This window comes from Strix aluco, chromosome 4, assembly GCF_031877795.1.
Source record: "Strix aluco isolate bStrAlu1 chromosome 4, bStrAlu1.hap1, whole genome shotgun sequence".
Classification (NCBI taxonomy): domain Eukaryota; kingdom Metazoa; phylum Chordata; class Aves; order Strigiformes; family Strigidae; genus Strix; species Strix aluco.
This window is the reverse complement of record NC_133934.1, coordinates 67166067-67192098: the sequence shown is the minus strand read 5'-3', so window position 1 is coordinate 67192098 and position 26032 is coordinate 67166067. Positions and strand designations below refer to the sequence as shown.

The window sequence follows — 26032 nt, the reverse complement described above, 5'->3', positions numbered from 1 at the left end:
GCAACAGAGGAACCCATGAAAGACTCGGGACACATTTCTGGCAGGCATTGCCTCTGGCTTTTTCACACACTCAACTTCCCTGCTATCTTAGAGCTTTCTGCACACTAAGAGAATCACTTTTCCCATATCAGGTTGGTGATCAGATACCAATGCACAGAAATGATGCAAGGGCAGAACATGGACTTTGTGGCTATGCTTTGCCAGCTTACTCGAGGTTTTCATTCTGGGGAGAAGTTGGAATTTCAGTTTTTTTTCTCTGCTGCCCCAGCTACTGTCAATCTGGGATTTTACAGGGGACCTTTTGCATCCACATCCCGAAGGGCAGAACAACAGCAGGAAGTGTTCATCCCTCCTCTCCAAGGCCACTATTAAGCTGCAGTTGTGACGGTCTACAGTGGTGGACCATCATGTGCCTGATCTTCCTGAGCTGCATGTCCAGGATTTACTATGGCAGAGATAAGCTGACAGTCCCATGTGGGAACAGACCAACCTGGGTGACACGTTCAACAGATCACAGTTAGGCTGCACAGGGCATCCCTCTTCCTGTGTCAGTACTTGGCAAGAGGAACCCTCTAGTTCTGCTCTGAGCAGAGTGAAGCACTTCAGAGTGAGGCAGTTCTAGTCAAAGATGAGGTAAAGGGGGACTGTGAAGTTGAGACACTAAGCAACAACTTAGAAGGGCTTTTAGTCTGTTGCTACAAAGAGAAAACATTATTTTCACAACAACAGTTTTATACCTTCTTTTACTAACCTTTGTTTTACTCCACATGGTATCTTTCTTGCTTGCTTCATTTGTTCTTATTTTTTCTTGCTGCCCATCTGACCACACCAACATCCTTTTGACACCTGAGCCATCCCGAGACTTAGTTCTATCCTCTTTCTCCAGTAATGCAATAGTCATCCTGATGAGATACAGTTCGATATTTGCAGGAACAAGTTTTCTAATAGCTTGTATTTCAGTGGTGTCTTGGAAAAAAAATATAAATACAATATTAGTTTTTTAATCCTCTTGCCCCTTATTCAGTTTTCTTATGTTGTAAAACACATCAGTTGTCCCTCATTAAAGCACAGAATAGATCAAGGCATGGAGAAGACTAAAAAAGTAAGACAATATATGAGTTTGACTCTTAAGAAAATAGATCATGAGCTCACGCAATAAATCCCCACATCATTCGTGCTCACAAACTTACCACGCTCAAATTTAGTCTAAAGCATCAGCATCACCCGCCTCTAACTTGCGTGTCCTATCAACCCTTCCTCAGGCTGAAAAGCCTCTCTGCTTTCTTAAATGTAGTGCCATGACAGTTCTCCATTCCAGTGTGGCACTAAAGTCAAGAGAGTTATCTGAGAGTCTCGTTGAGCCAGTAACTACTGCTGAAAAGATGCGTTATTCCACAGTAGGACAAGAGTAATTAAAGCTAGCAAGTTGAACTCTGCCAACCTAAGAAATTAAACTACTAGGACAAGACTGAACTTTAAGTCACTCAGTCTCAGAACCACAAGTCAGTACATGATTGTCTTCAGCCTCTCAACTAGCCCATGGCACCAGATGACAGTGTTAAAAGGAAGTGGTTTTCCTGCACTTCTCAGCCTCCTGGTCATACACAAATATCTTGCAGAGAAGTTGCACTGGGGAAATTCTATGACTCTTATTCAGCATATGTTCTGTAGATGCCAGTATTTACAAGAAGATTTTTTCTTTTTTTCCCCCAAAAACACTTGAGGAAATACAGATTTAAGAATGCCGCCTGAATCTTTTCAACAGCCATACAATTGAGTGAAAGGATCTGTAAAGGGTTACCCTCTTTTGCTCTTTAATAAAATCATGATTGCCTTGCCTTATTTTACAACTTAACCTTGAGAAGAAAGCAATGACCCTGGCATTGCTACGCGCTCCTTGCCACAGCCATAGGCCTTCCAGAAACTATGGGTTCTACCTAAACAAGCAGCTGAGCTGTCAGTTTTTCATTCCCTTGATCTGTATGCCACTGTCATGAGAAGCTTCAGATACAAGCTGCAATGCTCACCCGAGTCAATGGGAGGATTACGGATAACATCGGAAATTATCTGTTTAACTTCAGGAGTCAAACCTGCTCGCTCCAGGTTGACAGGGTAGCCAGCTTTCATTGCCTGGAACAGGTGAGTGCCAACCTCCGAAAGAGGCAGAGATCTGGTCTCACTTATAGTCCTCTAGGGAAACAAAAGCAGAAGGAACCAAGATGGTAGAAGTGTCTGAAATACAACTGAAAACTCAAAACCTGGCAACCTCCCATTCCCCAAAAGCAGTCAAGGGATACTGGCACGTAGCAGTGCCAAGCAGCTCCCCGAAATGGTTTGTTACTCTTAATAGTTCTCATTTCTTTCCAGCTTGTAAAGAGCCTTTTTCTCTTGAAGCTACTACTTCTCCACTCAAGTGCAACAGCTCACCTTGAACTTACTTCAGATGAAGAGAGGTTCTATACAGGAAGGGTGCTGTGCGGCCACCTCAAAGGCTCACTACAGCCTGCTTATAGCTCACATCCCTTGTGGCACAACACTCACTACCACCCCCTTTCCACCCTGTGGCAGCTGAATCCCAGCAATTTCCACCACAAAGGAAACAGATGCTCTTGCCTTTCAGTTAACTCAGAGTATCAGCCCAGCTCCTACTTCAGAAGATTTCCGTGTCAAAGCTTCAGATGTCTCCTGCTAAGCTGCTGTGATGCACCTGACCTTCCAGCAGCCCATTTGATTAAATCTACGCAGAACATGGGTAACAGTGGCAAAAAAATTCCCCCTCATTTTCACATGTTAGATGAATTCTTCTCTCAAAACATTTGCCTTGAAGAAAAACATCTCAAATTCTATCTACCTAAACCTGTACTTTTCAAGGAGAGATTTCAAACTGGTTATTTTTCTTCCTTGAAAGAACAGGTTTCAACCTTCTATCCATTTCTCCCCAGACAATACACATACTGTGCATATAATCAGCAGGATTAGTGATACAAAGCATCAAGTTACCCATTACCAGTCCTTAGGTACACTTTTAAGTTAGGGACTATCTAACAAGGTCTACCCATACTCTTGGGAGGGGCAAAGCAAAATTCAAAGCAGCTTCTGTTTCCTACTGTAGAATTAAAAAGCAATAAATAAAACTACACCAACTCATGAGGCTCATCCTCACAGGGCACATGGCCTGATGCCAGTTTAGTCACATGCCCTGTAGCACTTCAACTTACATGTGTCAGGTAACTTGTCCTCAACTTTTGTTCCTTAACAGGGAACACAGCTTTCGAAGATCTGAACTAGAAAGCCACAATAATACTTAGCACTTTTCAGTTCTGCACTGAATCTTTCCATGAGCTTTGTTTCTTGACATGCAAGTCTTACGCATTGATATGGCATAGGGAAAGGAATAGGGATTTGCTACCTAAACCAAGAACAGTGTAGTGACATTTATCCCGATGGTTATTCACCTTAAAGATCTGCCTATATACAGCCCCATGCTTGGTGTCCTTACCAGCAGGCTACTGGATCAGGAAGTTTTTCCTATATGCTCTTACTACTGTGTAAAGACAAACATACAGAAACAGGCAGAACTAACACCAGCAATAGAAAAGCACACTGCACAACTGTACTGAAACAGGCCAATGAAGTAACAGCAACAATTCTGCCTGATGCCCTGCCAAGCTGTGCAGGCAGCGTGACTAGTAGGCAGCTGGATCTTATCTCACTATACCCTACCTCAAAGCAAGCCAAATTTTTCATACTTTTACCAGTCCATAAAGATAAGTTAGATGAGCTACCATTTGCCAGGAAAGATATTGCCTCAGTGTTTTAAAGGAAACCTACCCCATCACTGGGCAGAGGATTTAAGAGAACCTACAAATCTGCCTCCCTCTAGACAAAGCATCCCTGCTGTTAGTTTTGAAAAAGGGACCTTACCACAGAGAGATTTTTCTCTTGAAACAGGACATATGTGACATGCTCTGAGGGAGAGAGGACTCTATTACACTTCCAGGGAGAGTCTTCTTTCTGATCTTTAGTTCCAGATGTGGGGAATGTGTCAGTCTAAGTGAGATAAAGAGGATTTAGAAGAATTGTATCCCAGTGACAACCAATAGATCATCCTCCCATTATCCGAAGTTATTTGAAAGAGTAACATAAATGGACTCGTTCATCTCTATGGAGGGGTTGGTTTTGACACCAAGTCCATGTTCCACAAAAAAACCCAGGGAATCCAGACAGGCACCCACATATTCCCCATCCTAAAAGCAGCATGGGATTGTCAAAGGGACTTGCAAAAAAAAAAAAAAAAAAAAAAAACAAAACCCACAAACCAAACCAGAAGAACAGTGTCCAGGTCAACACAACTTCTTCGGTGTTGCTAAAACTACTCCACCAGAACAAAAACTGTGGTATTCAGCCTGCTGCTTAGTATGGGAAACTCCTCTATTTGTTTTAATATTTTGCTCAACACAGATTTCTTAAAAACCAACACCAAATCAAGAATGCTGTTGGTCCCCATTCCTAGATTGTGATAGTTTTCTGTGAAGCAGAAGACTCCACAGCATATTCTGAAGCATTACAGAGAAGTATTATTGCTGCTCTACCTGGTTTCCAGGCTAGATAAATCCTTTTAACTGTAGATTTACATAGAAATTAAGATCCTCAAAGCAAAACCGCTTCACAGTTCCTCTAATCCTCTGCTCCATGGCCCCTCCCTAGTGGTGTCTCACTATAGGGACTGATGAGGAGCCACTCTACAGAGTCTTAGACAGAAGAAAATCAACTGCAAAAAGAGAACCAAACAGGAGTAATTCCAACAGCTGGAAACCTAAGCTCTTCTGCCAGTTTCCTAAGGAGAAACTCAGAGGAAGCAAAGCCCTACCCTCCAAGTCTATGGAGTCAATAAACCATGGTGAAGGAACACTTACTATACCCTTGGCCTCCACCCTAAATCAGTAACTAGCTGCAAGCTCTCAATAATATGGCACCTATTAGACACTCAGCCTGGCCAGATAGGTGACCTTTATAAGAATGTCCTGGACTTTCAAGAGGATCATACCAATCTGGAACACCCAGCCAGGGGTCCCAATGTCATTGCCAAGTAGCACATTCAGATTTTGGAGGCCTAGTTGTTCACAAGGCTAGCAAGATTCACTGCCATGCTTAGATTGAATAGCTGTGATTAGGACAAACTCTGAAGGAGAAATCTGACAGCTGCAGACAAAACTATGTCTTTAAGGCTCTTACAAAGTAGCAGACACTTTATTAAATCATACCTGTAAACCATTCACTTGGCAGAAGTCCTTAATTTCAGCCAGGAGAGGGACCAACATGGTGGATTTTGCTTCAGATACACCATCAATTCTTTTCACATTCTCAACATTCGTAGGCCTGGTTTAGGATGGGTAATAAAAACTATGAAAAAGTCCTATGTCAATGCTTTGAAACATCAAGTGTCTGTGAGTGACACATGCTTGGACTACAGATCTATTATTCAATACTTGAAAGTGCTATTAGCTATACCCTCAGCATTTCTGCAACTAATTAAGTTCACTGTTGGCACTTCTGAATCATGAAGCTTGACCACAGCAAAAACTTCCAAGTTTGCTGCTTAATACTTTGGAGGATCAGTTTACCACATACATTTTATTTGCTTTTACCTCCGAAGAGCACATAAGACCAGAACTCTTCCACGGAATAACATACACGTTCCACAAGTAGTATTGTCTAATGCCTTTTAGTAGCTGGGGAAGGCACTTCAGATGCATTACCAACTGAGCTGCCCTACCCTCTCACACAGTAAGAAAGAAGAGGAAGAATTTTCCCCCCCCCGCTTTCAGTAGTTGAGAGCAACACTAAATTGTGCTTATTCTTTTACACTACAGAGCTACTAATGCAAGGTAAGGGACAGCTGCTGACCTGTAGCTGACCCTTAACAGGATAAGGGCATTTTAAAATGATGAACATGCATCGAAGAACAGAAGATGGAAAGGTAAGGATTAGTAGAAAACACACACCTTCCCTCCTCTGACTGGTCAACCTGACAGGAGGTTTGGATACAAAGACAGGCAAAGTTGTCATTTGGGTTTTTTTAAATAACTAGAATGAAGAAGCAAGTCTTATGTCAGTAACTGTTTAAAACTTAGACCAGTCAGTGGTCTACAAGGATATTAGAGCAAACAAAGCTCCTGAGGAAAAGAGCTGCTCCTCTACCAATGAGACATACTCTCCCAACAAAAGCAGACAAGGGATTTATGACTTGGCTTGCAACCTTCTCAGTTTGTACAACATGTATGCATGCTGACTTTACCTTATTCGGGCCATCTCCACCAGGATCTTATTGGTTGCCAAGACAGCTGGAGGAATTGACTTCTCATTAGCTACCTTCTGTCTAGCAGTCAGCAACTTGCCATAGAGAGCAGTCTGTGAAGAAGAGCGCCAAATTCTCATGAAGCAGCTCCAGATCACTCATGTAGGTATAATTAATGAGAGGATAAGTTATAATTTCACTCATCTTTCCACTAGTATATGAGAAACCTGCAATCCATTAATCCATCTTAACATAATTAAATCCTCTTCTAGGAATTTTGTTCAAAACATCTTTGTAATATTAAAAGCTGCCCAAGCCAGCCACTCCAATACAGGAAGACTATGGTCTGCAGGTTGATTGCAATTCACAGACATCATCCCTCTTCCAAAAACTTACCTCTAGTTCTTTTTCTCGGGATGAAACAACAGGTTCTGGGGGCTTCAAAGGAGAAGATTTCACCGGCGAGTGCTCTGCAGCACTAAAAGAAGTGTGAAGCAAGCCCTGTGTTAGATCCATTTGTTCAGGAACTTTGCATAAGGCTGCAGGAGAGCAGCAGCCCAACTTATTTTGCCTGCTCTGACAGCACCATCAGACTGTGGTCTGGCACTTCATGCTAGCACCGCACTCACACAGAACTTGAGCTGGTTGGAGCAGAATCAGCAGTATCCCTAGTGCAACAGAACTCCTGTGTCTGGTCCTCTAACTTAAAAATAGCTTCCTACTGTACAAAGCTCAAACAGATGAAATTGCAGCTTTGTGGAAAAAACAAACCAACCCACCAATATCCCTATCAGCAACTGGATTCCCATATTGTTAACAAAAGCATGTTATTGCAAGCACTTGTCCATTCATGACATAATTCTGACAGCATCCCACGAGAAATACCTTACATTTTTCCCCATGGCTGATAACATTAATCCCAGTCAAAAAGAGCTAATAACTTCAAAAGCATCAGTGACAAGGACACAGCTGCTGCGCTGTAAGCAGAATCGGCTCATGTTACCACTAGGCATGCCTGCCTAGAGAGCAGCATCACAGTTACCAGTCCATGAGCTCATGTACTTCAGGACATTTACCCCTAATTAGACTGCTGTGATTATACTGCAATATTTGTTAACAGACAAGCTGGAATACAAGCATCCTTTCCTAAGCAAAGTGGGAAATAACACTGGGTTTGGATTGTAGCTGTCCCTAAAATGATTTTTCTTCACATGGCTACAGTGGCAATTGTTCGGCTTAAGTGACATATCCTATTTTCCTGTCTGCCAGCATCAGGCTGCTTGCCTGAAGGAGGGATCGAACTGCTCAGAAATGCAAGGTGGGTTTAATCTGAAGCACCACACAAGCCAGGGAAACAAATTACTTGGTCTACTTTTTGCAAAAGCTTGTTTTATTTCTTTTGACCTGAGGGAACCTCAACTAATCTCAGCCTTCTCCAGACTAGCATAGAAAGGCAGAAACCTACATGCTCACTTACAGTCCCTGCACAAGGCATACATTCACTTTTTCCAGCTTTAACAGTGAGTCACAACTTTGTCACTTGTTTGCCTGAACTATCTTTGCAAAGTGTTGGAAAAAAGATAGTCTCTATTTCTTATTTTAAATCATCACAAGTTAAAATCCATTACAATTTCAACCACCACATCGAAGACAGACTGGAAAAAACTAACCATGGGCCCAGTAAAAGTGTCCAATACAAATCTGCTATTACTCCATTTTTATCAACATTTGCTACTTTTCTTGATTGTATTTGAAGTTCTCGGTGAGAAAGTTTGTACTTCAGTAATAAAGCTTGCTTTGTCTGTGACGCTACAAGTATACAGAACTTGTCAAATTCAGCTAAGCCTGTTAAATGTTTTAATAGTTCAATGTTTTGAAATATAATGCACTGTACAGCAAATTTTAAGCACTTGACTTTAACATATTAAACATTTTTACCTTCACTTCACATAGGAGAATGCTGCTTTTAAGTATCATCCTACAAACAGTATCCCTATTAACACAGTCAAAGTCAGGTAAATCTGTTTTAATTTAGAATACTGTACCTGTTAAACATGTTATTGTTTCTTGGAGGAGTTTTGCCTTTTCTCTCATATGAAAACATATCATACAGAGACATCTATAAAAAAATAGAAGAACAAGACAGACAAATGCTGATTTACCAGTCTTTCCACTGAAGTTGCTGTTAGCAGCAAAATACTCATTTGGGACACTATGATACACTTTCAAGATTTTTTTAACCACCAAGGATTGACCACAGAGTGCAAGAGGAGCTGTACTTATACAGACCTGCTTGACTAGCGATGGCGTTGTTCCTTTCATGTCTGGGGAGCACTGTGTTGAGAGCACAGGTAAAGGTCTATTGCTGTAATAAAATGAATTATATCTTAATCAAATCAGACCGAGTCATTTGTACAGTGACACTGCCTTTTAAAAAATTAATACTTTAAGCAAACTGATTTGAACTTCGTACAGGGATATCTTTGGCAAATCAAAAGTTCTTAGTGATTTTTTATAATTCTTAGAATCACCACTGTTTGTGAAAGAACACCAAGGACCTCAAAGCCTGTTAATACTACAACTTTAACAAGTAAAGGAAGCTTGTCTTATGGAAACAACAAATATTTTGGTGACAAAATGGAATTTGTGACAATACTTGGAAAACAATTTTAAAGATCCCGTTACTAGAGAAAAAAAGGAGTATCAACTTTCTGGTTTGCATTAAGCATACAGTTTGCATTAAGCATACAGTAAGCAAAACAGTTGCTTACTGTTTTGTCATAAGCAATTTTTTTTTCTTCTAGACCTGTAGACAGTAGCTGAAAGAGCCACAACAGTAGAATATTAGAAGGCAAAAGAAAATTGGTACTTTGTCATTACCCGATTTACTTATTTTTTTAACAACACTAAGACAATCTAAACACCAGAACAGGCTCCTAAGGCCAGCACTGAAGAGCTTTGTTCTAATATTATTTCTTGTCACACAAAGCCTCTGTAACCTCCAGTTCAATATCTTTCACTCCAAAAGGGTTGGTCAGAATTAGTGTTTGTGAAGACCAGCACAACACTGTTTATTAAATATAAACACAAGCAAAAGATTAGAAGCAAAACTTGCCATGCTATTTTCTTGGAGCTATATACTCTGATGGCATATACCTGACCACCTGAAGAAACACCCCACTTTTGCAGACATACTCACCACAACTTTAAAGAATTCAATTTTCATAAAAAGAAATGCACAAAGACAAAAGCTGTAACACATTTGTGTTGAATCAATTCTTATTACAATAAAGGCTTTTCTATTTCATTCTCAGCTTAAATTTTATGAAAAAGTAGGTCACGTGCATAGTTAGGAAAACAAGCTGTTAGCTGCTCTATTTAAAGTCTCACAGTTTAACTCATCAGCATTAGAAATAACGTAAAACTTGAGGGATTTGCCTCTACCATTTCTTGGTTTTAGCTGATGACTTTTCTCCATGAGGATGCATTACCACAACATTCTTCCAGGCTACCCAGAATCATTGATGACACAATTTCTCACTAGTTTTGATAGTTTCTCCAAACTACATTTCCCCATTAACCTTCCCAGTTACACAACCATCCAATTCGCTCCACTGAAGACCTTGGTGATGAGGCACTGTCATATTTAAGCTGTGAGCCATGTACTCCCAGGAGGACTAGACAACATGTCATAGCAGCAGTTAGTAAAGGTGTCTATCCAGACATGACACCTAGGGATTTTTTTTGGTATTATGATACTGCCTAAGGGAAAGCTTTAGCTAGAAAAAATCAACTGCAGAAGTCTCCTGTCCAACCTAGCTACCTCCAGAAGCAGGTTTCGAAACTGATCTGATGTTAAATTAATAAAAAAGTGCTCAAGAGAACACATATACTATCATCACCTTTTACGAGGTCTCTGCAGATTAAGGTCTTCGTTGGACTGTAACAGAAGACTTGGACTTGAGGCAGATCCAGCTTTTAATAGCCAGTTTCTACCCTGTAAGAAATAAAACATATGGCTTAGCTGTAGATTACTCCAAAAAGCTTTCGACGGGTAGCTTCACACCAAAAAGTACCTTCTGGGTAAGAGCGCATATGGTTGCAAACTTGCTCTGTCCAGAGACTTCTTTGAGGAATCCTTCCATTATCAACTGTTGGCAGAGCAATTTCCACCAGTTCTCCGGCCAGTCTTTTCCACTACCAAAGAGAGGGTGTCTTCGGTATCTGTTTGGCAAGCGTTGAGAACTCTGAAATTATAGAAAGAATTGGTCAGGCTTCTCCAGCCCTTATGGAAGAAAGTTTCCAATCCAACCAGTAAACCTAAGACCTGGATATGCAAGGAGCATGTCCTCAAGAATATTTCTCCATAGAAGAACTTCCCTATAAGTCACAAGCCAAAGTATTTTATTCAAGTTCACATAATAGCCATTACAATAACCACACCTCAGTGATAACAGCATAAACTATGCCTATTGCCTCATTCATGTCACCTGAAGAACAGTTTCACTTCTATTAACCTAATCCACTCCTGTGCTTTCTCCCAAGACTGTGACAAGATCTTGACTTTCTTTTGTGGTAAGACCCCAGACAAACCTACACTTAAGATCACAGAACTGTTAAAACATCTCCCTTCATATATGGAGGAGGTTGCAGGAATGACCCAGCCACCTGCAGCAGCAGAGAAAGTCATCCAGTGCAGTTTGTATTCAACTAGTTCACATTAATCCTACATCACATGAGTTCACACAGCAGCAGTTACTCGTTCTGTTTTTAGTTAAAAAGAGCCTACAGAAGTAAAAATAAATTGAGAAATCCTGTTTAAATCCCAGGACAGGGGTACAAAGCCAGAAGCAAGCTCAGTAGAAGTATCTGCTCTATCCCTCCTCCTCTGGCCTTCATCATGAAATGTTGTTTGTTATGTTGTTTTAGCAAACAAGTTGCTGAATGACTCCTCTCTTACCAATGGTTCAGACTCTAAAAAAGCCAATTAACTCGCCTGATGGGTTCTCATCCTACCCTGAACTCAGGGCCCAAATGGATGGCAAGGGGCTAGAGCCCCTTTCATAATAAAAACTCTTGGCATGAGCCTGAAATTTGAGAACTTTTCTGAAACAGGGAAGTAACAAGGGATCAAGCATTAGCAGGTAAAAGTGTTTCAGACAGAAAGAAGTTTCTATGTATTGCTAGAATTTGTAGACTCGCTGAATCCCTCTCCACTGGGGAAACTACATGGTCAAACAAGTAATTTTTTTTATATACACACATGTGCATGTATATACACCAGTCATATCCTCCAGAGAGTGTATGTGCAGATACATATATATGTATGTGTGATGCTGGTGAGATAAGGACATCCCATGGGAAGGGCTGGTGGGAAGAAAAGCAGGGGTGTGACTAACAATTATAACCTTGGACAACGGGAGACAGTGGGGTGTAGGCTCACCTCCTGCCATTAATATGACTGGTTGTTAAGGCAGCTTTACCAGATTCTTGTTAGTACTTCTACCATAACCTCTTCACACTAGGCACTATGCAAACACAGAGCATCTATCCCCAAGAACATAGTTTTCCGTATAAAGGAAAATAGAACAGGCTGATGTAGAAAAGAGAAAGTCAAGTAAAAGAAATCCAGGACAGACAGCAGTCGGCACATGGTGGCCTGCTGAGCTCCATACCATCTCCACCGATCTCAGTGAGGGGCAATTTGGAGAACTTCAGACAGCCAAGGAGCTGCTATTGTACACACACAGCGAGAGGAACAGCAGGAAGAGGGGCTCGTTTCAGACCTTTCGCAGCAGGGAATGGAAGCTGCAGCAGCCAACCACAGGCAAGAGGGACTCAGCATGCTTCCAGATGGGACCAGGGCACAGAGTCCTGGTGGCAAACACAAGTGAGTCACCTATTCAGCAGGCAAAGAGAAAGTGCCAGGTTCCATGTCCTCTCTTCTGGAGAGCCTTCATTAAACTTTTAACAGGCATTATTTTAAAGCATGACTACATTCCTAAGTTTTCAGTTATGCTGGAGTAATTACTCCAATGGCTGCACATTTTCAGGGCATGGTTTTGACGTAGAGAACAAACTCAACAATGGAAATAACTATAAAAGGAATAAGATGCAAAACAGTAAACTGTGTGTCCATGTTTGGGCTAAACATTGGCGATCAGTTTGGCATAGGTCTGACCAACAGAAGCCAAACCAGCAATTTCAACTTCATACAAATTATTAAATGCTAAAGGTACTACTAAAAGCCACTCAGTCACTGAGACCACTAACAACAGTAGTTGCTGAAATAGCTACAGATTCCCCTGTTTGCTAAGAGAAGACCTTAAGAGTTGCATATTTTTCTTTGCATAGCAGGGTTAGTATAATATTTCTGTCAATGCAGCTTTAATTCTGTTTCCCAGAGGACCTCGTTCACTTTTATGGTCCGACTCAGCTTTCAAATATTAAGTGAAACGTGGTCTCCCTTGTGGTCTACCCAAAGTCTGTTGGAGGCCACCTGGACTTGGCAAAAAGATAGCATTAACTTAAAAAGAGCATGAAACCTCCATAAACTATTGACAAGCTTTTAAAGCAACTTATCAGTCAGCCTCAGACAGATATAGCATGTAAACTTGTGGTGATATTGATTATTTCAGACATTTGTTCTAGAGTATACATTGATGCAATGAAATGAAGAAACTTTTTTAGTTATGTCAGCTCAGAAAAGGGTATTGTTGTAGGCAGTAAAATGTTATTCTGTATTTACAGTGCAAGTTCAGCACCACCTTCACTTCTTCCAGTAACATCTAACAAATAATCAAGACTATGTTAAAATCTGTAACAGAGTATTTTTTCCCCCTAGACACCTGTATGACAGTAACTTAACTTTCTTATTAAAAGGAAAAAAGAGGGAGCTCATTCACCCAGTTTTTTTGAAATACTACAGATGATTTTATTTTCCCCCAAGTTGTAAACATAAAAACTAATTCTGTTCTTACTCTCATGTTTTATTTCTGGTGAGTTTCTTGCCTAGTATTGTAAGTAAAGGTATGTAGAAGTCATTTATATTCATTCTAGTATCCTACTTCCCATCTCACTACTCCAAGTCAGCCAACAATACAAAGCTAGAAGGCAAGCCATTATTTGCTTTATTCAAACATAAAATCTAACCGATTACCAAGCAAAGATGTGTTTATTCTTCATTCTGAAAAGGCTATTCCTTTCAGGATAATGGAAACCATGCATCTTCATTAAAAAACACTTAACTGTCTCCATGAAAGCATCAAATTCACCATAAAGAAAACAGAAGCTCAAGCCTTACAGCAAGGGCTTTAGAACCTCTGCCAATACTCGGGCTAGCATTCATGTGTTTAACACACAATTGTCAATAACCAACTCAAACCAACCCACAAAATACAGGACAGCTCCACACAAGGCAAATAACAGGTACTACTTCTAAGCTGAACTCTTGGGCCATAGATGGCTGAACATTGCCTTGTTAGGAAAAACAGAACTAAGATGGCAAGAGCTTGGAGGCAGAAACTATTCCTTTGCTGTATGTGCACGAAATTAAGTAGAATTGCTTAGGAAGTTCACTATTTCTATGGGCGTTACCTTTAAACACAACAATCTAGTTCACTGCATTGGAACTGTCGCTGAGCAGCTTCAGAATGTCTAGGCTACCTCTCTACAGATATCCAGCTCCCTGAGAAAAAGGTACTAAATATGGGTGTGTGTGTGTGTCTACACACATTTATGTGTATGTATATCAGTGTATTCATTGGTATATCAATAAAGACGGACACTGTAACAGTCCCTCCACTTTCATAACACATACAAGGATTCTTACTATCACTTACAGACCCTCGGAGAAATAGGATGGGAACTGTAATCCCAAACTTCTCTTCCAGGGCACTCACTGCAGACAGCAGCTGATACGCTTGCTTCCCAAAGTCCTGTAAACCACCTTCTGAGTCACTGGGGACTGCAAGATAAGTGGCTCTGAAATGCACAAAGAAAACCAAGTTTAACACACATACAAATCAAGCCCTCTCCCCTTCATTCAAATATTGTCTATAGGTGATAACTAAATAAAATACCACTTCAAGTTACATGAATATCAACAATTAAAGATGTTTAAGTGTAAAGAACTAGGACTGAAAACATGAGACCAAGTCAAAATCACTTGTGGTTAAGACAGCTGCCCAACCCAACAAAAAGCAGTTCTTCATGGTACTTGCTGTGGCAGAACAACATTGTCTCAGCAATCTTTTGAATTCAATATTTAAATATTTGGACTGTTTTAGGCATACAAGACATTTCTTTAATTGCACCTCATAGCAAAGAGGTTTTTGTCTTTTTTTGAAAAAAACAAAGGGAAAAGAACAGAAGAAAAGAGCAACCCTATTAAAAATTTTCTAGGGTTTGTTAATGCATTTATTACTGACTGGAAGAAACCATCAGATAATTATTGGCATAAATCACTTCTGAGGAGGAGAAGTAAGAGAACAATTATCTGTTTCAAGTGATTTCAGTTCTACAATACAAATTCACTATGTGGCTCTTTACTAGCACAGCAACATGACTGCAAAGATTGACACTGTGATCTCTCAAATTCTCTTTGTTAGTTCTAGTAGAGGCCAGGCAAAGGTCCTTGAGCATACAGTAAGTTTAGCTGAAGTGATAGCAGAAAACAACACAGCTAACATGAGGAAGCATCAGACTACCAGCAAGAACAAGAAATCCTTTATTATAACTTCAAGGAAAGCCTATATGTGCACGCAGAAGAAACGGAGGAAGGTGTTTCTGCTCATACCTGTGTGACTACCAACCCCCTGCCTTCCCTTCAGTGCATCTACGAAATTATTAGTAATGCTAGAAAGAACATATGTCAGCACACACTGTAACAGGAGAACAGCTCCCTTAACACTTGGGCAATTTAACCTTAGACACATGGTATCGCACTTCACTTGTAAGTGTTTTCTTTTGGGATTAATTACCTAACAGGAATTAAACTGATGAACAAAAGTATATTTCAGTCTAAGAGTGTTGCTCCAAAGCCTTTTAGGAACTGTGACCATACTTTGTTTACAAGCTTTCCCACAGCCTAATTTAGAGATTATAGACTGCCTCATGGCTTGCTCAACTATTTAGAATGTTTAAGACAGTTGTTCAAAGATAAACTTCGGGCTGAACATCTGCAACATCACATGCATAAAAAGTAAATTCTTTTACATAATTTGCCTTGTAAGTCAGCCTGAGAGAATGTAACCTCTTGTATCAGTCTTCGGGGAAGAAAGCTTACCCGGATCTGCAATTATCACAGCATTTTTCTGTGCCCATGATGCCAGAGGAAACCTTTCGGAGTCGTTTGTCTTCAAAATGAGACAGGATGATTCTACCCAAGGGAATGCAGGGAATTAAATAAAACACCAAGAATTTACACATTAAATTTAATGCAGAAAACAGAGTTGAAATCATCATCATTAATTAATTCACTGGGGAGCCAATTATTTGGCCTCAATTCCTCTAAAGAAAAAGTTGAGGTTTTTTTGAAAAGTAAATAAGGAAACAGTTGATGTGTATGTATAAATATGCTGAAGGCCATATTTTTTTATACTGCTTTTTAATATAAAACATATTTGCAGAACACATGAGTATAAGATGTCTTCTGGTTACAATGCCCAGTTGTAACCAAGTCGCAATGGCCCTTATCAAAGCTGACTGAAATGATGTTAAACATTAACTAGATTCCAGTACTCACTTCCTCCTGCAGCTCTTTGATACAAGGTACTTCTCTATTTTTGCCAACATCTTCAGTTTGTATAACCGGAACTTTTCATTGCATATCTCACTTAGAAGATGTCTGTCAGTCAAAAGAAAAAAAATAAATTAAGAGCCTTAAATACTGACCACTGTTCCCCTGGCCCACACCAAAAATGAAATATGCCAGACAACTGTATCAAATTCACCAGAAACAGCTAGAAAAATGTCCTACTAAAACTATACCCAAACTGCCTGTTTCTCCACAATCTTGATTCTTACAGCACAGGGCATACTCAGAAGAGCACCTTATCCATATTCCTTTAAATATAATGATTATTCTAAACAGGGCTGGAGACAGGGAGTTTCTTCCAACCCCACAGGCTACTGATCTTCAGAAATCCATGCCAAAAGGCACAGAGAAGGGAAGAAAAGGCAGAGGGCATTGAGAGAGGGCAATTTCTCTCACACTATTTTTCCAAACTCTGGCAAGTTTTCATTAATGCCACCACCAGATTACAAAACATGCTAGGATATCATCACTCTTTCAAGAAACTCAGAGGTGGCATGTCAGGACACATCTACCTGTTGCTTAATTTAGCATCCTTTATAGCAATCACTGGAAGCATCCAACTGAGAAAATAGCATGCAAGTACTTGATGTGTATATGGAACACTCACTCTGCCCATGCTCTGAGCTGCTGCACGAGCCAAACCTGAGCTACCATCTGCGCCACCCTCACTGTGCCACATGGCATGGAAAACAAGCCAATACCACAGGTGTTGGGCACCACATTAACGCAGCTACGCCATTCCAGCTCAAAGTTAAGCTAAGACAGTTTCTGCCTGGCTGGAAAAGAAAGAGTAGGGAAGTATGTTGTTTCACAGACTCTGGCAATCTGCTGACACAAGTTCAAATGACTGAGTTCAGACTTTTCTGTGGTTTTCATTTTCATACCAGCTACAGACAAAGCTAAAAGGAGATCTCTACAACTGGAACTCCCCCACCAGAAGAAAGAAAAGTATTTCTATATTTAGACATTTAGATAGTAGAGAGAAAAAAAGTCATTCTACAGCATCAACACTCTTAAGGGGTGATGATGGGTCTAAAACCAGGTCAGACGGGGCTAAAACCAGGTCAGATGATTTACAAGACAAGTGATCAAGTTTTATTACAGCCTGACTTGCAAAGCGTCTTCAGTAAGCAGAACTGGAACAAGGACAAACTCATTAACATCAGTGCACTTGTTGGTCATCTTCTAGAAAAAGTGTATCATACTTCATACTGTGTATATGTAGGAAAGGACTTGGAACCATTACGAAAAATAAATCACACTTTCAACAAAGCCCACCCTGCTCCTCTTTCTTTCAGTATGTTTTGGCTATCCATGTGAAAGCAGCTGTCTTCAGTCATTTACCTGTTAAAAGTCAAATCTGTCACAGTCCACAAGATGTGACAAGAAGCAGGAAGCCCATCACGACCAGCTCTTCCAATTTCTTGATAATAGGATTCCATTTCCTTAGGGGCACCATAATGAATAATCATCCGGACATCTGCTTTATTGATGCCCATTCCAAATGCCACTGTAGCCACAACACACTACAAAACAGGAGCCACATGCTGAATGTTTTGAAACGTGCATCAAGAATATGCCTGGACTAATCCTCACACACTTGGTGACAACCTTTTGCTACAGACTCCAAATCCAACCTAAATTACAATGGCTTCAAATTCACACTCAACTTCCACAGTACTGTTAAGTCTGATTTTCATCAGGTCAAAAGCACAGGATTATAAACATGACAGCAATCATGTTTTGTGGCAAATACTAGAGTATTTTCAAACAATTATTCTCATAATGCACAAAACCTATTGTGAAGAGGAATACAAGAAGTCCCAGGATAACTCTTTGCCTGCTTAGCTGCAGAAGGAAGAAAGCAGCTCACAGAACTTGCAATAATACTGTTCCAGCTACCACTATGTTCCTCAGATGCTATGCATTTTTAAGAGACTTAAAAGAATTTGAAACGTGAACCAGGAATCCTATTACTGTCAGCATAGATCAGCCATTTCTTTGCCCAGAACTGGAAACAGTAAATGGGGAACACATGATGATATTCTCAAATTCTTTCCTCTAACAGAAACTCTGATTATAAATAGGACCAAGTGGACTTAGTTTCCTACATACCTGAATTTCATCCCTCATGAACTGGTGATGGGTGTCTCTCCTTTGTTTGATTCCCATACCAGCATGGTATGCACCACAGGTCACATTGAGTTTAATCAATTCAGACACAACCTGTTCGGTGGTCTTTCTTGAAGGGCAGTAGATGATAGTGGGGCCTTCAAACTTGTACACAGAACTGCTATAAATAATAGCAACATGTAAAGTCACAGAAGAAGTCACCCTTCTGCAAAAAGTCCAACTAAACTTAGTTGAAAAAGACAACATAGCTTTTCCAGTAGTTCACCTGCTTGGGGATTTAGAAATTGAAAGAGATTAATTGGTCCACTCATACACAAATTGTCTGTCCTTTGGAAGAATGGACTCGGAAATTACTTGGTGCTCTTAAGTTTACTTTGCAAAACACAGATGATTTTGGTCTCTGTAGAAGCAGCATGATAATGTCTCTGAACTTCCTTAAAGTCATCAGGAAATATGCTTTTACAGCTGTCACTTTTGAAAGGTTTACATTTATGTAACAAGGCAGAAATGAACAATAAGAAATTAATTTATATTCCTAGAGAGGCACACATTGTAGCTTGCAACAAGGAGACCAGGGCCAGAATGGGTACACCACTGGGTCTGCTAACAGAAAATGACTGCAATTCTCCTGCTCAGATTAGCTTTGCAAAAAAATAATCTTACCACAGATTTATAACTGATTCACACACATTTTGTACAATACTGTTTGGAAAGTTACCCACCAGCCAAACCATGATCATTATTCAAATTCAAATCATTATTCAAACCATGATCATTATTCAAATATTCAGCAGGTCCTCTGAGGATCCTGAAGATCCTTATGTTAGCAACACGCAAACAGCAAGAGTCCATCGCTCCTTGCCTCAAAAGCCTTTTTTTAAACTAGGAGAGGGAGGTGGGCACAACATGGGACATGACACAACTAGCATGGTATCAGAGAAAGCCCAGGCTCCTCCTCATCAAATCAGCTTAAGACTGCTACAAATTCTTAGTACACACTACTGAAGCATCGAAGTATATCTGAGGGATCAATGAAAACAGGCTTAAATCCTTACCTTCCTTCTCTAGTAAGGAACTGCTTCAAATCCCTAAGGATATCTCCACTTTGTTGTCCAACTTCTAAATACAGGTTAGGTCTGTCAAAATTAGTACATGTGACCTGGGGATTCTTCAAGTTCAGACAATTCACTATGTCTTCTCTAATCGATGGACTTGCAGTTGCAGTTAAAGCAACAATGGGAACCTGCAATGAAAAGTAGAAGAAAAAGTCTGAGAACTCTCACTGATATGTAACCAAAAAAATCATGAGTCAAAACTGAAATAGCATGTAAACAGGCACCTTAATCTGTTTATGATCACTGGATCAGCTAACTTATTTGAAAAACATAATTAATACTTCATTTCCTAGAGCTTTGGTCTACATTATTCAGGAGAGTAGACAGGGACAGAACACTGCTGAAAAACATGGTTTTTTCCTGATTGCGTGCTTGCTTTCGTTACATCTTCAACGAATCTCCAATGATTTTTCTGATGTGGTTGGCTAAATTTAGAGAGCATAGGACAAAACTTCCAAGAGCAGCATGTAAAGTTCAGGCACAAATTTTCAAGCTTATGTGATAAATGCTTGAGGAGTGCCTAGAAATCAGAGTTCCTTCTTCTTGCAAGCCACTCAACCAGCCAGTTAAAAAAAAATTGTAGTCCCTCAATATTAATCCAGAAACTTAGGGACATCATCTTCTACAGCATAAGGATCCAACCAAGTAATTTAATTTTCAGAAGCTTCTGGTAGCCCACGTTCAGAATACCATCCATTTAAGCATTTGGAAAAAAACCCACAAAACTCAATCACTGACAGGGACTGCATAAACTCCAAAACAGCACAGTAAGTACACCCGAAGAGCAACACCAAAAGACTGATATTTCAGACTACCATAAAATGAGATAGTACCCTTGTCTTATACTGGAAATCAAACACATCAAAACCTCACCGATGGCAGAGCCTTCTTTAATGAGCCTAAACTTCTAAAGGAATGTCGGAAGTCATGGCCCCACTCGGAAATGCAGTGAGCTTCATCAACAGCTATGAGGGTAATACCTGGTGGGCACAATACCACAGCACAGACACGTTAACACAAACCAACATGGGAGGTGACTAAACACAAACACCCAATTCTGCTCAACTTCAAGCTTTCCTGAGAAGGCACCAGCAGTCTGCTTAAATCTTTATTTCTAGAACATGTTCTGCTGTACCAACTCCCCAAACTCATTTTTCTAACGGCCTCTTTTGTAAAAAGGCCCAAAAGGTTTTACAGACTCCCCACCCACCCATGTCTGCTTCTTTCTCCCAGCTCCAAATCTCCAACATTGCTCACAATGGGTCAAAACTTGAGCTACCTCTGACAGGACCTTTTCCCACACACTGCTTCCCAGACTTCCTTAATAATAGTCACAAATACCGATTATATGTCATTAGCTTTATTTCTGGATTGTAAAACAAAGCCTGAGTGTCTCAGGTCTTCACTGAAGAGATAAGTGAAACTCCAGAAAAATACAAGGGGAGAGGGGTTAACGATGCCCCTGGCAAATAACCTTACATTTTTTGCATCAGAGAACACCCTCAACTTGAGTACAGATATGCCATTCTAATCTGCATGTTCAAAGTGCCTTGATTGTCAGAGAAACCAAGCATACAGTTTCTCAGGACTCCAGAAGTTCAGCTGGCTGATCTTCTCCCTGCCTACAGCACTAAAAACTCAGTTCCTTAGCAAGAAAAAAATTATGTGCATGAACATGCCTTGAATTTACCCTACTGTAAGAGATGCATCAGCTGCATCATGAAAAGAGAGTTTAAGATCCACTACAGTGTTTCAAAACAATTTCACTGTTACATTCTGAGAAAGATCAGAGAGCTTAGAATACTTAAAAGGCTAAAATATTTAGTGATATACATTTCACTTTCTGTGATTTAAGGATCAGTGTTTTAGCACCTCTTTTCCCAGTAACCTGTTTAACATTCCCATGCCAAGAGCACACTAAAGACACTATTCACATATGATCTTTTTTCATCAATGACAAGATCTTCTGACACCTTTTATTGTCAATCACTACACTAGCTTCTGAGCTCACCAGTGGTAAGAAATCAGTGAAAAGTGTTCAAGCATTAAAAAAAGGTTTAAACGTAATTACCGATTTTAGCTGCCTGACAACTCATCTACAACCTTATCCCAAACTTACCAATAGTTTGGTCAAGATCCTGAAGTAACTCTAAGTTCCCCGAACAGAACTCTGGAGTCATATATATGACTCTGTACTGACCCCTGAAACATCAAGAAAATATACTGTCACAGAAGGAAAAACCTGACAGTTCAACCAAATGAAACAAAACCACAACAGTCTAGAAGATATAAAAGTGAGAACAAGTGCAGACTTCTGGATAGGGAACAGGAGGAAGTAAAGACTATAGAGAGCATTCCACAACAGTAAGAAAGCAAGGCAGTATGCAGCGTTACAAGAAAAGGAAAAACAGCACAGATATTTATTAGCCTTTAGAACAAGAGGGACCATTGTGATGACTTGGTGACAAATACAGGTCTAAGACCTATGTAAAATCATGTATAAAGCACAACATAAAGCTGAGTCAACAAGCCCCATCTCCTCAGAGGACACAAGAGGGTGGCTATCGCCTCCCACACACTCAGCCTGGGTGAATGCAAGTAATAACACCGACTGCCAGGTTCCAGGTCTGGGCCAGAACCTAGAGTTTCAGCAACAAAAGATCAGGGAGACATCCTACCTCTAAAATACAGCTACATCAGACCCTGAAGTCCCAGAAAGCTTAGCTAAGACTCACGCTTTGATGCATTCTTTGATGTTTTTTGACTGAGCCGAACCAAGCAAGCAAGCTGGAATCTCTGACATTCTGCAGAAATAAAAAGCACAGTTATGAACAGATTTACTCTCAATGCTTTCTGTCTTAGCTTTCAGTCTACGCCAGCACTTCATAAAGGAAGTTCAAGCTGCGAGGCCAGAGACTACTTTCTTCCAAAGATCTTTGTGGGAAAAACCTTTTGAAGAAACAAGAGTGGTCAGAGGCTATTCCTGTCACCCAAATGCTCTTCCACTTCCCTTCCAGCTGTCCCTCACAACACACACACACTTGATTAGTGCAATAAGGAATCAGAGAAATAAAGACCATTTTCCTTGTGCAAGAGCTAAGTTTACTAACAAAAAATCCAAAAGAAGAAAATAGGGTAAGTATATTTTCTTTAGCTATTATCTTATGCAGTTCATCACATTTGGACCTAAGTCTTACTAGCTTGCGATTTTTTGTCTCACCTTTCAATCTTTTGTGAGCTACTGGTGCTGCATCTGCTAATTTCCAATCAGGTGGCTGCTTTTTAATGACAAATTCAATAATTATGCTTACCACCTCAGCCACTTCATATCTGACCTCTTTCAGGACCCTGCAACCCCTGTCCTCTTAACTTGGCTATTTACTGCATTTACTACAGCCCTTCATTTCAATAGCTTCTCCTCCCTTATTCCTCTGTGCTTCAGCCCTTGGCAGAACTGCACCCAGACTGACAGACAATTACTGAAATGCATTAGGTTGTAGAAATTCAGTCTCCCAAGCCTTCAGAATGAGTGACCCACTGAGAAGGTAGTGAATAAACCCTTTCCACTGAGGAAGACGTATAAAAGCCAGAGAAGCAGCTGAATACATATAGACACCCTGCTGATTAATACTCAGTCTAGGAGCTGGCTATATAACCAGCTTCGGCTGTCCAGCCATTCACTGCACACAGTCATGATGTGCAGCAGAAAATACCACACATAATTGATGTTCCTTACTTCAAAAAATCTTCATATCCCCTTTTTCACAAAAGACCTGTTCTTTCTAAGTCAGGCAAGGCGGGAATGAACTAGACTCAGCATGATTTCCACAGCTTAAATGAAAAAACATCAGAAGTGAGTAGCTGTTATAACAGAAAGCAAGTACATGAAGAGAAAGCATTATCAGATATTAAAATCAAAGAGATTTATCTTGACAACACCTATAACTGGCTCATGTAAGAATGATTCAGTCACTCCCTAGTTCCCCTGTCAGACCTTTTAAGAAGTGAAAAGGCCAGGTGTTTGGAGACCTACTACACTGTCCGTCTTAAAAGTCTGTGCCATAACTTTGATCTGACTGGCCTACAGCTGCCAGCTGTACGTTGTTCAGATGTTACTTCTCAGACCCAAAGAAAGCCCTACCAAATTTTCAAATAACTCTCACAAGCTGAAACAGTCTGTGAAACTCCCCCATCAGTTTGGTCTACACAAAAAGGGCCTGTGAATCCAGAAATACTTGAGGAGGATCCACCTTCAGGAACCACCCACTACCATAGATCATTTCCTAATTCAGCCTACAGTTCATGTAATCAGCAAATGCAGTCATCTTAGACTATTTACACGGTTTATGTGTTCCTCAAGAAACATATGCTTTCCAGCTAACACACAAACAGCTTGCTGTACAAAACTGCAACCTTAAACACCAAGAAATGCTACATGCAGAATCCGTGGGTTTCCACAGGCAATACAGCAGCAGCTTGTTACTACCGTGTTACTTACGTCAGCTGCAGCACCTGGTCCTCCATCAAGGAGATAAGAGGACAGATGACAATTCCTGTATATCCAGTGTAAACAGGAGGAAACTGGTAGCACAAGCTTTTTCCATACCCTTAAAGAAAAAAGGCAGAAGTGAAACATCACGCTTTCTAAGCAGCTATAACATACAGCTATGGAAGACAATTCTAACACCTTGTTGAGCCCTAAAAAAAAAAAAAGTATGTTTATTCTGCTAGCAGAGGAACAAAGGTGCAAGATAAACATGGTCAGCATTCATTTGATAGCCCTTTCTACACCAAGGTCAGTGACAAAGGCTGTGACAGAAAAACAAATAGCCAGCATAGCTAGCTCAGACTTACGCAGTCTCAATCACGGCACCCTGCTCATATGAGCCACACGGACAGTCTCCAAGTTTGAGTCCTACTCTCCCCAAAAATGAAAGAGTTTTTGCTACTTCTTAGGATGTAAAGGTAACCTACCAGTTGCCATGACAACAAGATTATCTCTTCTGTCTTCTAAAACAGAATTGATCACTTTCCACTGGACCCTTTAAAATAAACCAAGGGGAATATTTTATTTCTGCCACCACACAACATGTAAATTTTGTCAAACTGCATATTCAGTTGAACTTCTAGTTAAAGAAACCCTTCTGGCTGCCTTAGGGTGTTGTCTTTGCACGCAGCAACCACTCCAACTGCTGCTGGTAGTCCCACCAGTGTTACAGTGGGGATCTCTAACAGGACTAAAGGCAAGCAACAATTGATGCAGTCATTCACAGAAGATCACAAAACAAACCATGTCTCAGATACATTAATAACTGATCCACAAACACTGTGAAAACTAGTTACCTTCAATTCAAGAGATTCTAAACAGGACCTTGATTTTGCTAAAGCATTTTCATCCTTCTGTGGTCTCACAAGTATGCATAACTGCAGTCAATTAAAAAATCCCCCTACTCCCATTTCCAAAAGTTTACCAAATATTTTAACTGAGCAAAACCAGCTTCCCCTTCAAGTGTTGCTCTTAGGCTGTGTCTCACACAGAAAGCATTCCACCACCAGTCTTCCAGGAAGATTTCACCCCATTCTCATTGAGCTTAAGAACTGTAACAGCACTGCTCAAGTACATAAGCACATACTACACTGAGATTATGCCACACTAGATAGACAAAACCCTGTCCCTCCTTAGAGACACATAACAAAGTATAACCAGACTCAGGCAGTTTATCATACAGAGAATAGTATCTGTGCAGTTTGTTGCTTGCTGTTTAAAACACCTGAACTACACCTAATACAATAAAGCTTCAACCACAGGTGGTATGCCATCAGAAGAGTCAAGAAACGCCTCCACTACTGTGAGAGTACAGTATTGTAGTTAATGATCCACAAGATTTATTTTGACATCTTGTTGTGGCGAAGGCTGCTTTTCTTTTCCTAGTGATTTTGCACAGGTCTGTTGGATGGTTTTTTTATTACTACTTAAAAAAAATCACTAAGTTGAAAGAAGGGAAAGAAAATGAATCCTAGAGCACGCATTTTAACAGAAAATATACTTACGGTTTAAAAGAAGAATGCCCAAAATATGTCTTCAGACACTTGACGTGGCTTTCAGTAGGCACTGGCAGCAATGGATCTTCAGTGAGAGAGAGGAGACAAAACCTCATCTGTGATTAAATTTTAAAGAGACAAAGCACTGTCTTGACAAACAACAGTCTGCTCATGGTTAGTGATGAGCAGGGCCTAAGATTTGGGCAACTCCAGTGAAAAGAGAGACACCAAGCTCTAGAGATATTTACAGGCTAGAATAAAGGATTAAAACAGGAAACAGGCTCCTCAGAGACCCTGCAAGATGAAGAGAACACGTCCCGATTAATGAGATAAAGCAATAGGTACAGTAATGCATAGCTGCATTATTTGGAACATGTTCAGACGAGGTACTAGAGATGTTTTATTAGGCATGCCTTTAAAGACCCTACTGAAGTTACACTAATCAATACCTGACACTGCAAGTTGCTAAGAAAGTCATGGTCCAAAAATGACATACAAGGGGATCCTGATCTTGCTGTGAACACTGAAGAAACATATTCAAGATCTTTGCTGAAATTTATAATTAACATTCAGCAGTAGAAAGCATGAGATTTCCACCTAGTTTTTGTCTGCTGGGCAAGCACCCCA

General features: G+C 40.3%; 1 protein-coding gene across 1 annotated transcript in view; it reads right to left on the bottom strand.

Moving 5' to 3' along the window:
- The window catches only part of WRN (WRN RecQ like helicase), a 47670-nt gene that overhangs the window by 4153 nt on the left and 17485 nt on the right, over positions 1–26032 (bottom strand). The window contains 22 exon segments of the mRNA XM_074823442.1: positions 752–966; positions 2028–2190; positions 3925–4050; positions 5265–5379; positions 6299–6411; positions 6695–6776; positions 8344–8417; positions 8588–8663; positions 10201–10295; positions 10375–10545; positions 14140–14281; positions 15585–15677; positions 16044–16145; positions 17460–17641; positions 18231–18408; positions 19304–19491; positions 20237–20343; positions 21483–21565; positions 22099–22167; positions 23862–23970; positions 24338–24405; positions 25415–25490. Coding sequence (XP_074679543.1) covers positions 752–966; positions 2028–2190; positions 3925–4050; positions 5265–5379; positions 6299–6411; positions 6695–6776; positions 8344–8417; positions 8588–8663; positions 10201–10295; positions 10375–10545; positions 14140–14281; positions 15585–15677; positions 16044–16145; positions 17460–17641; positions 18231–18408; positions 19304–19491; positions 20237–20343; positions 21483–21565; positions 22099–22167; positions 23862–23970; positions 24338–24405; positions 25415–25490 — 2627 coding nt within the window.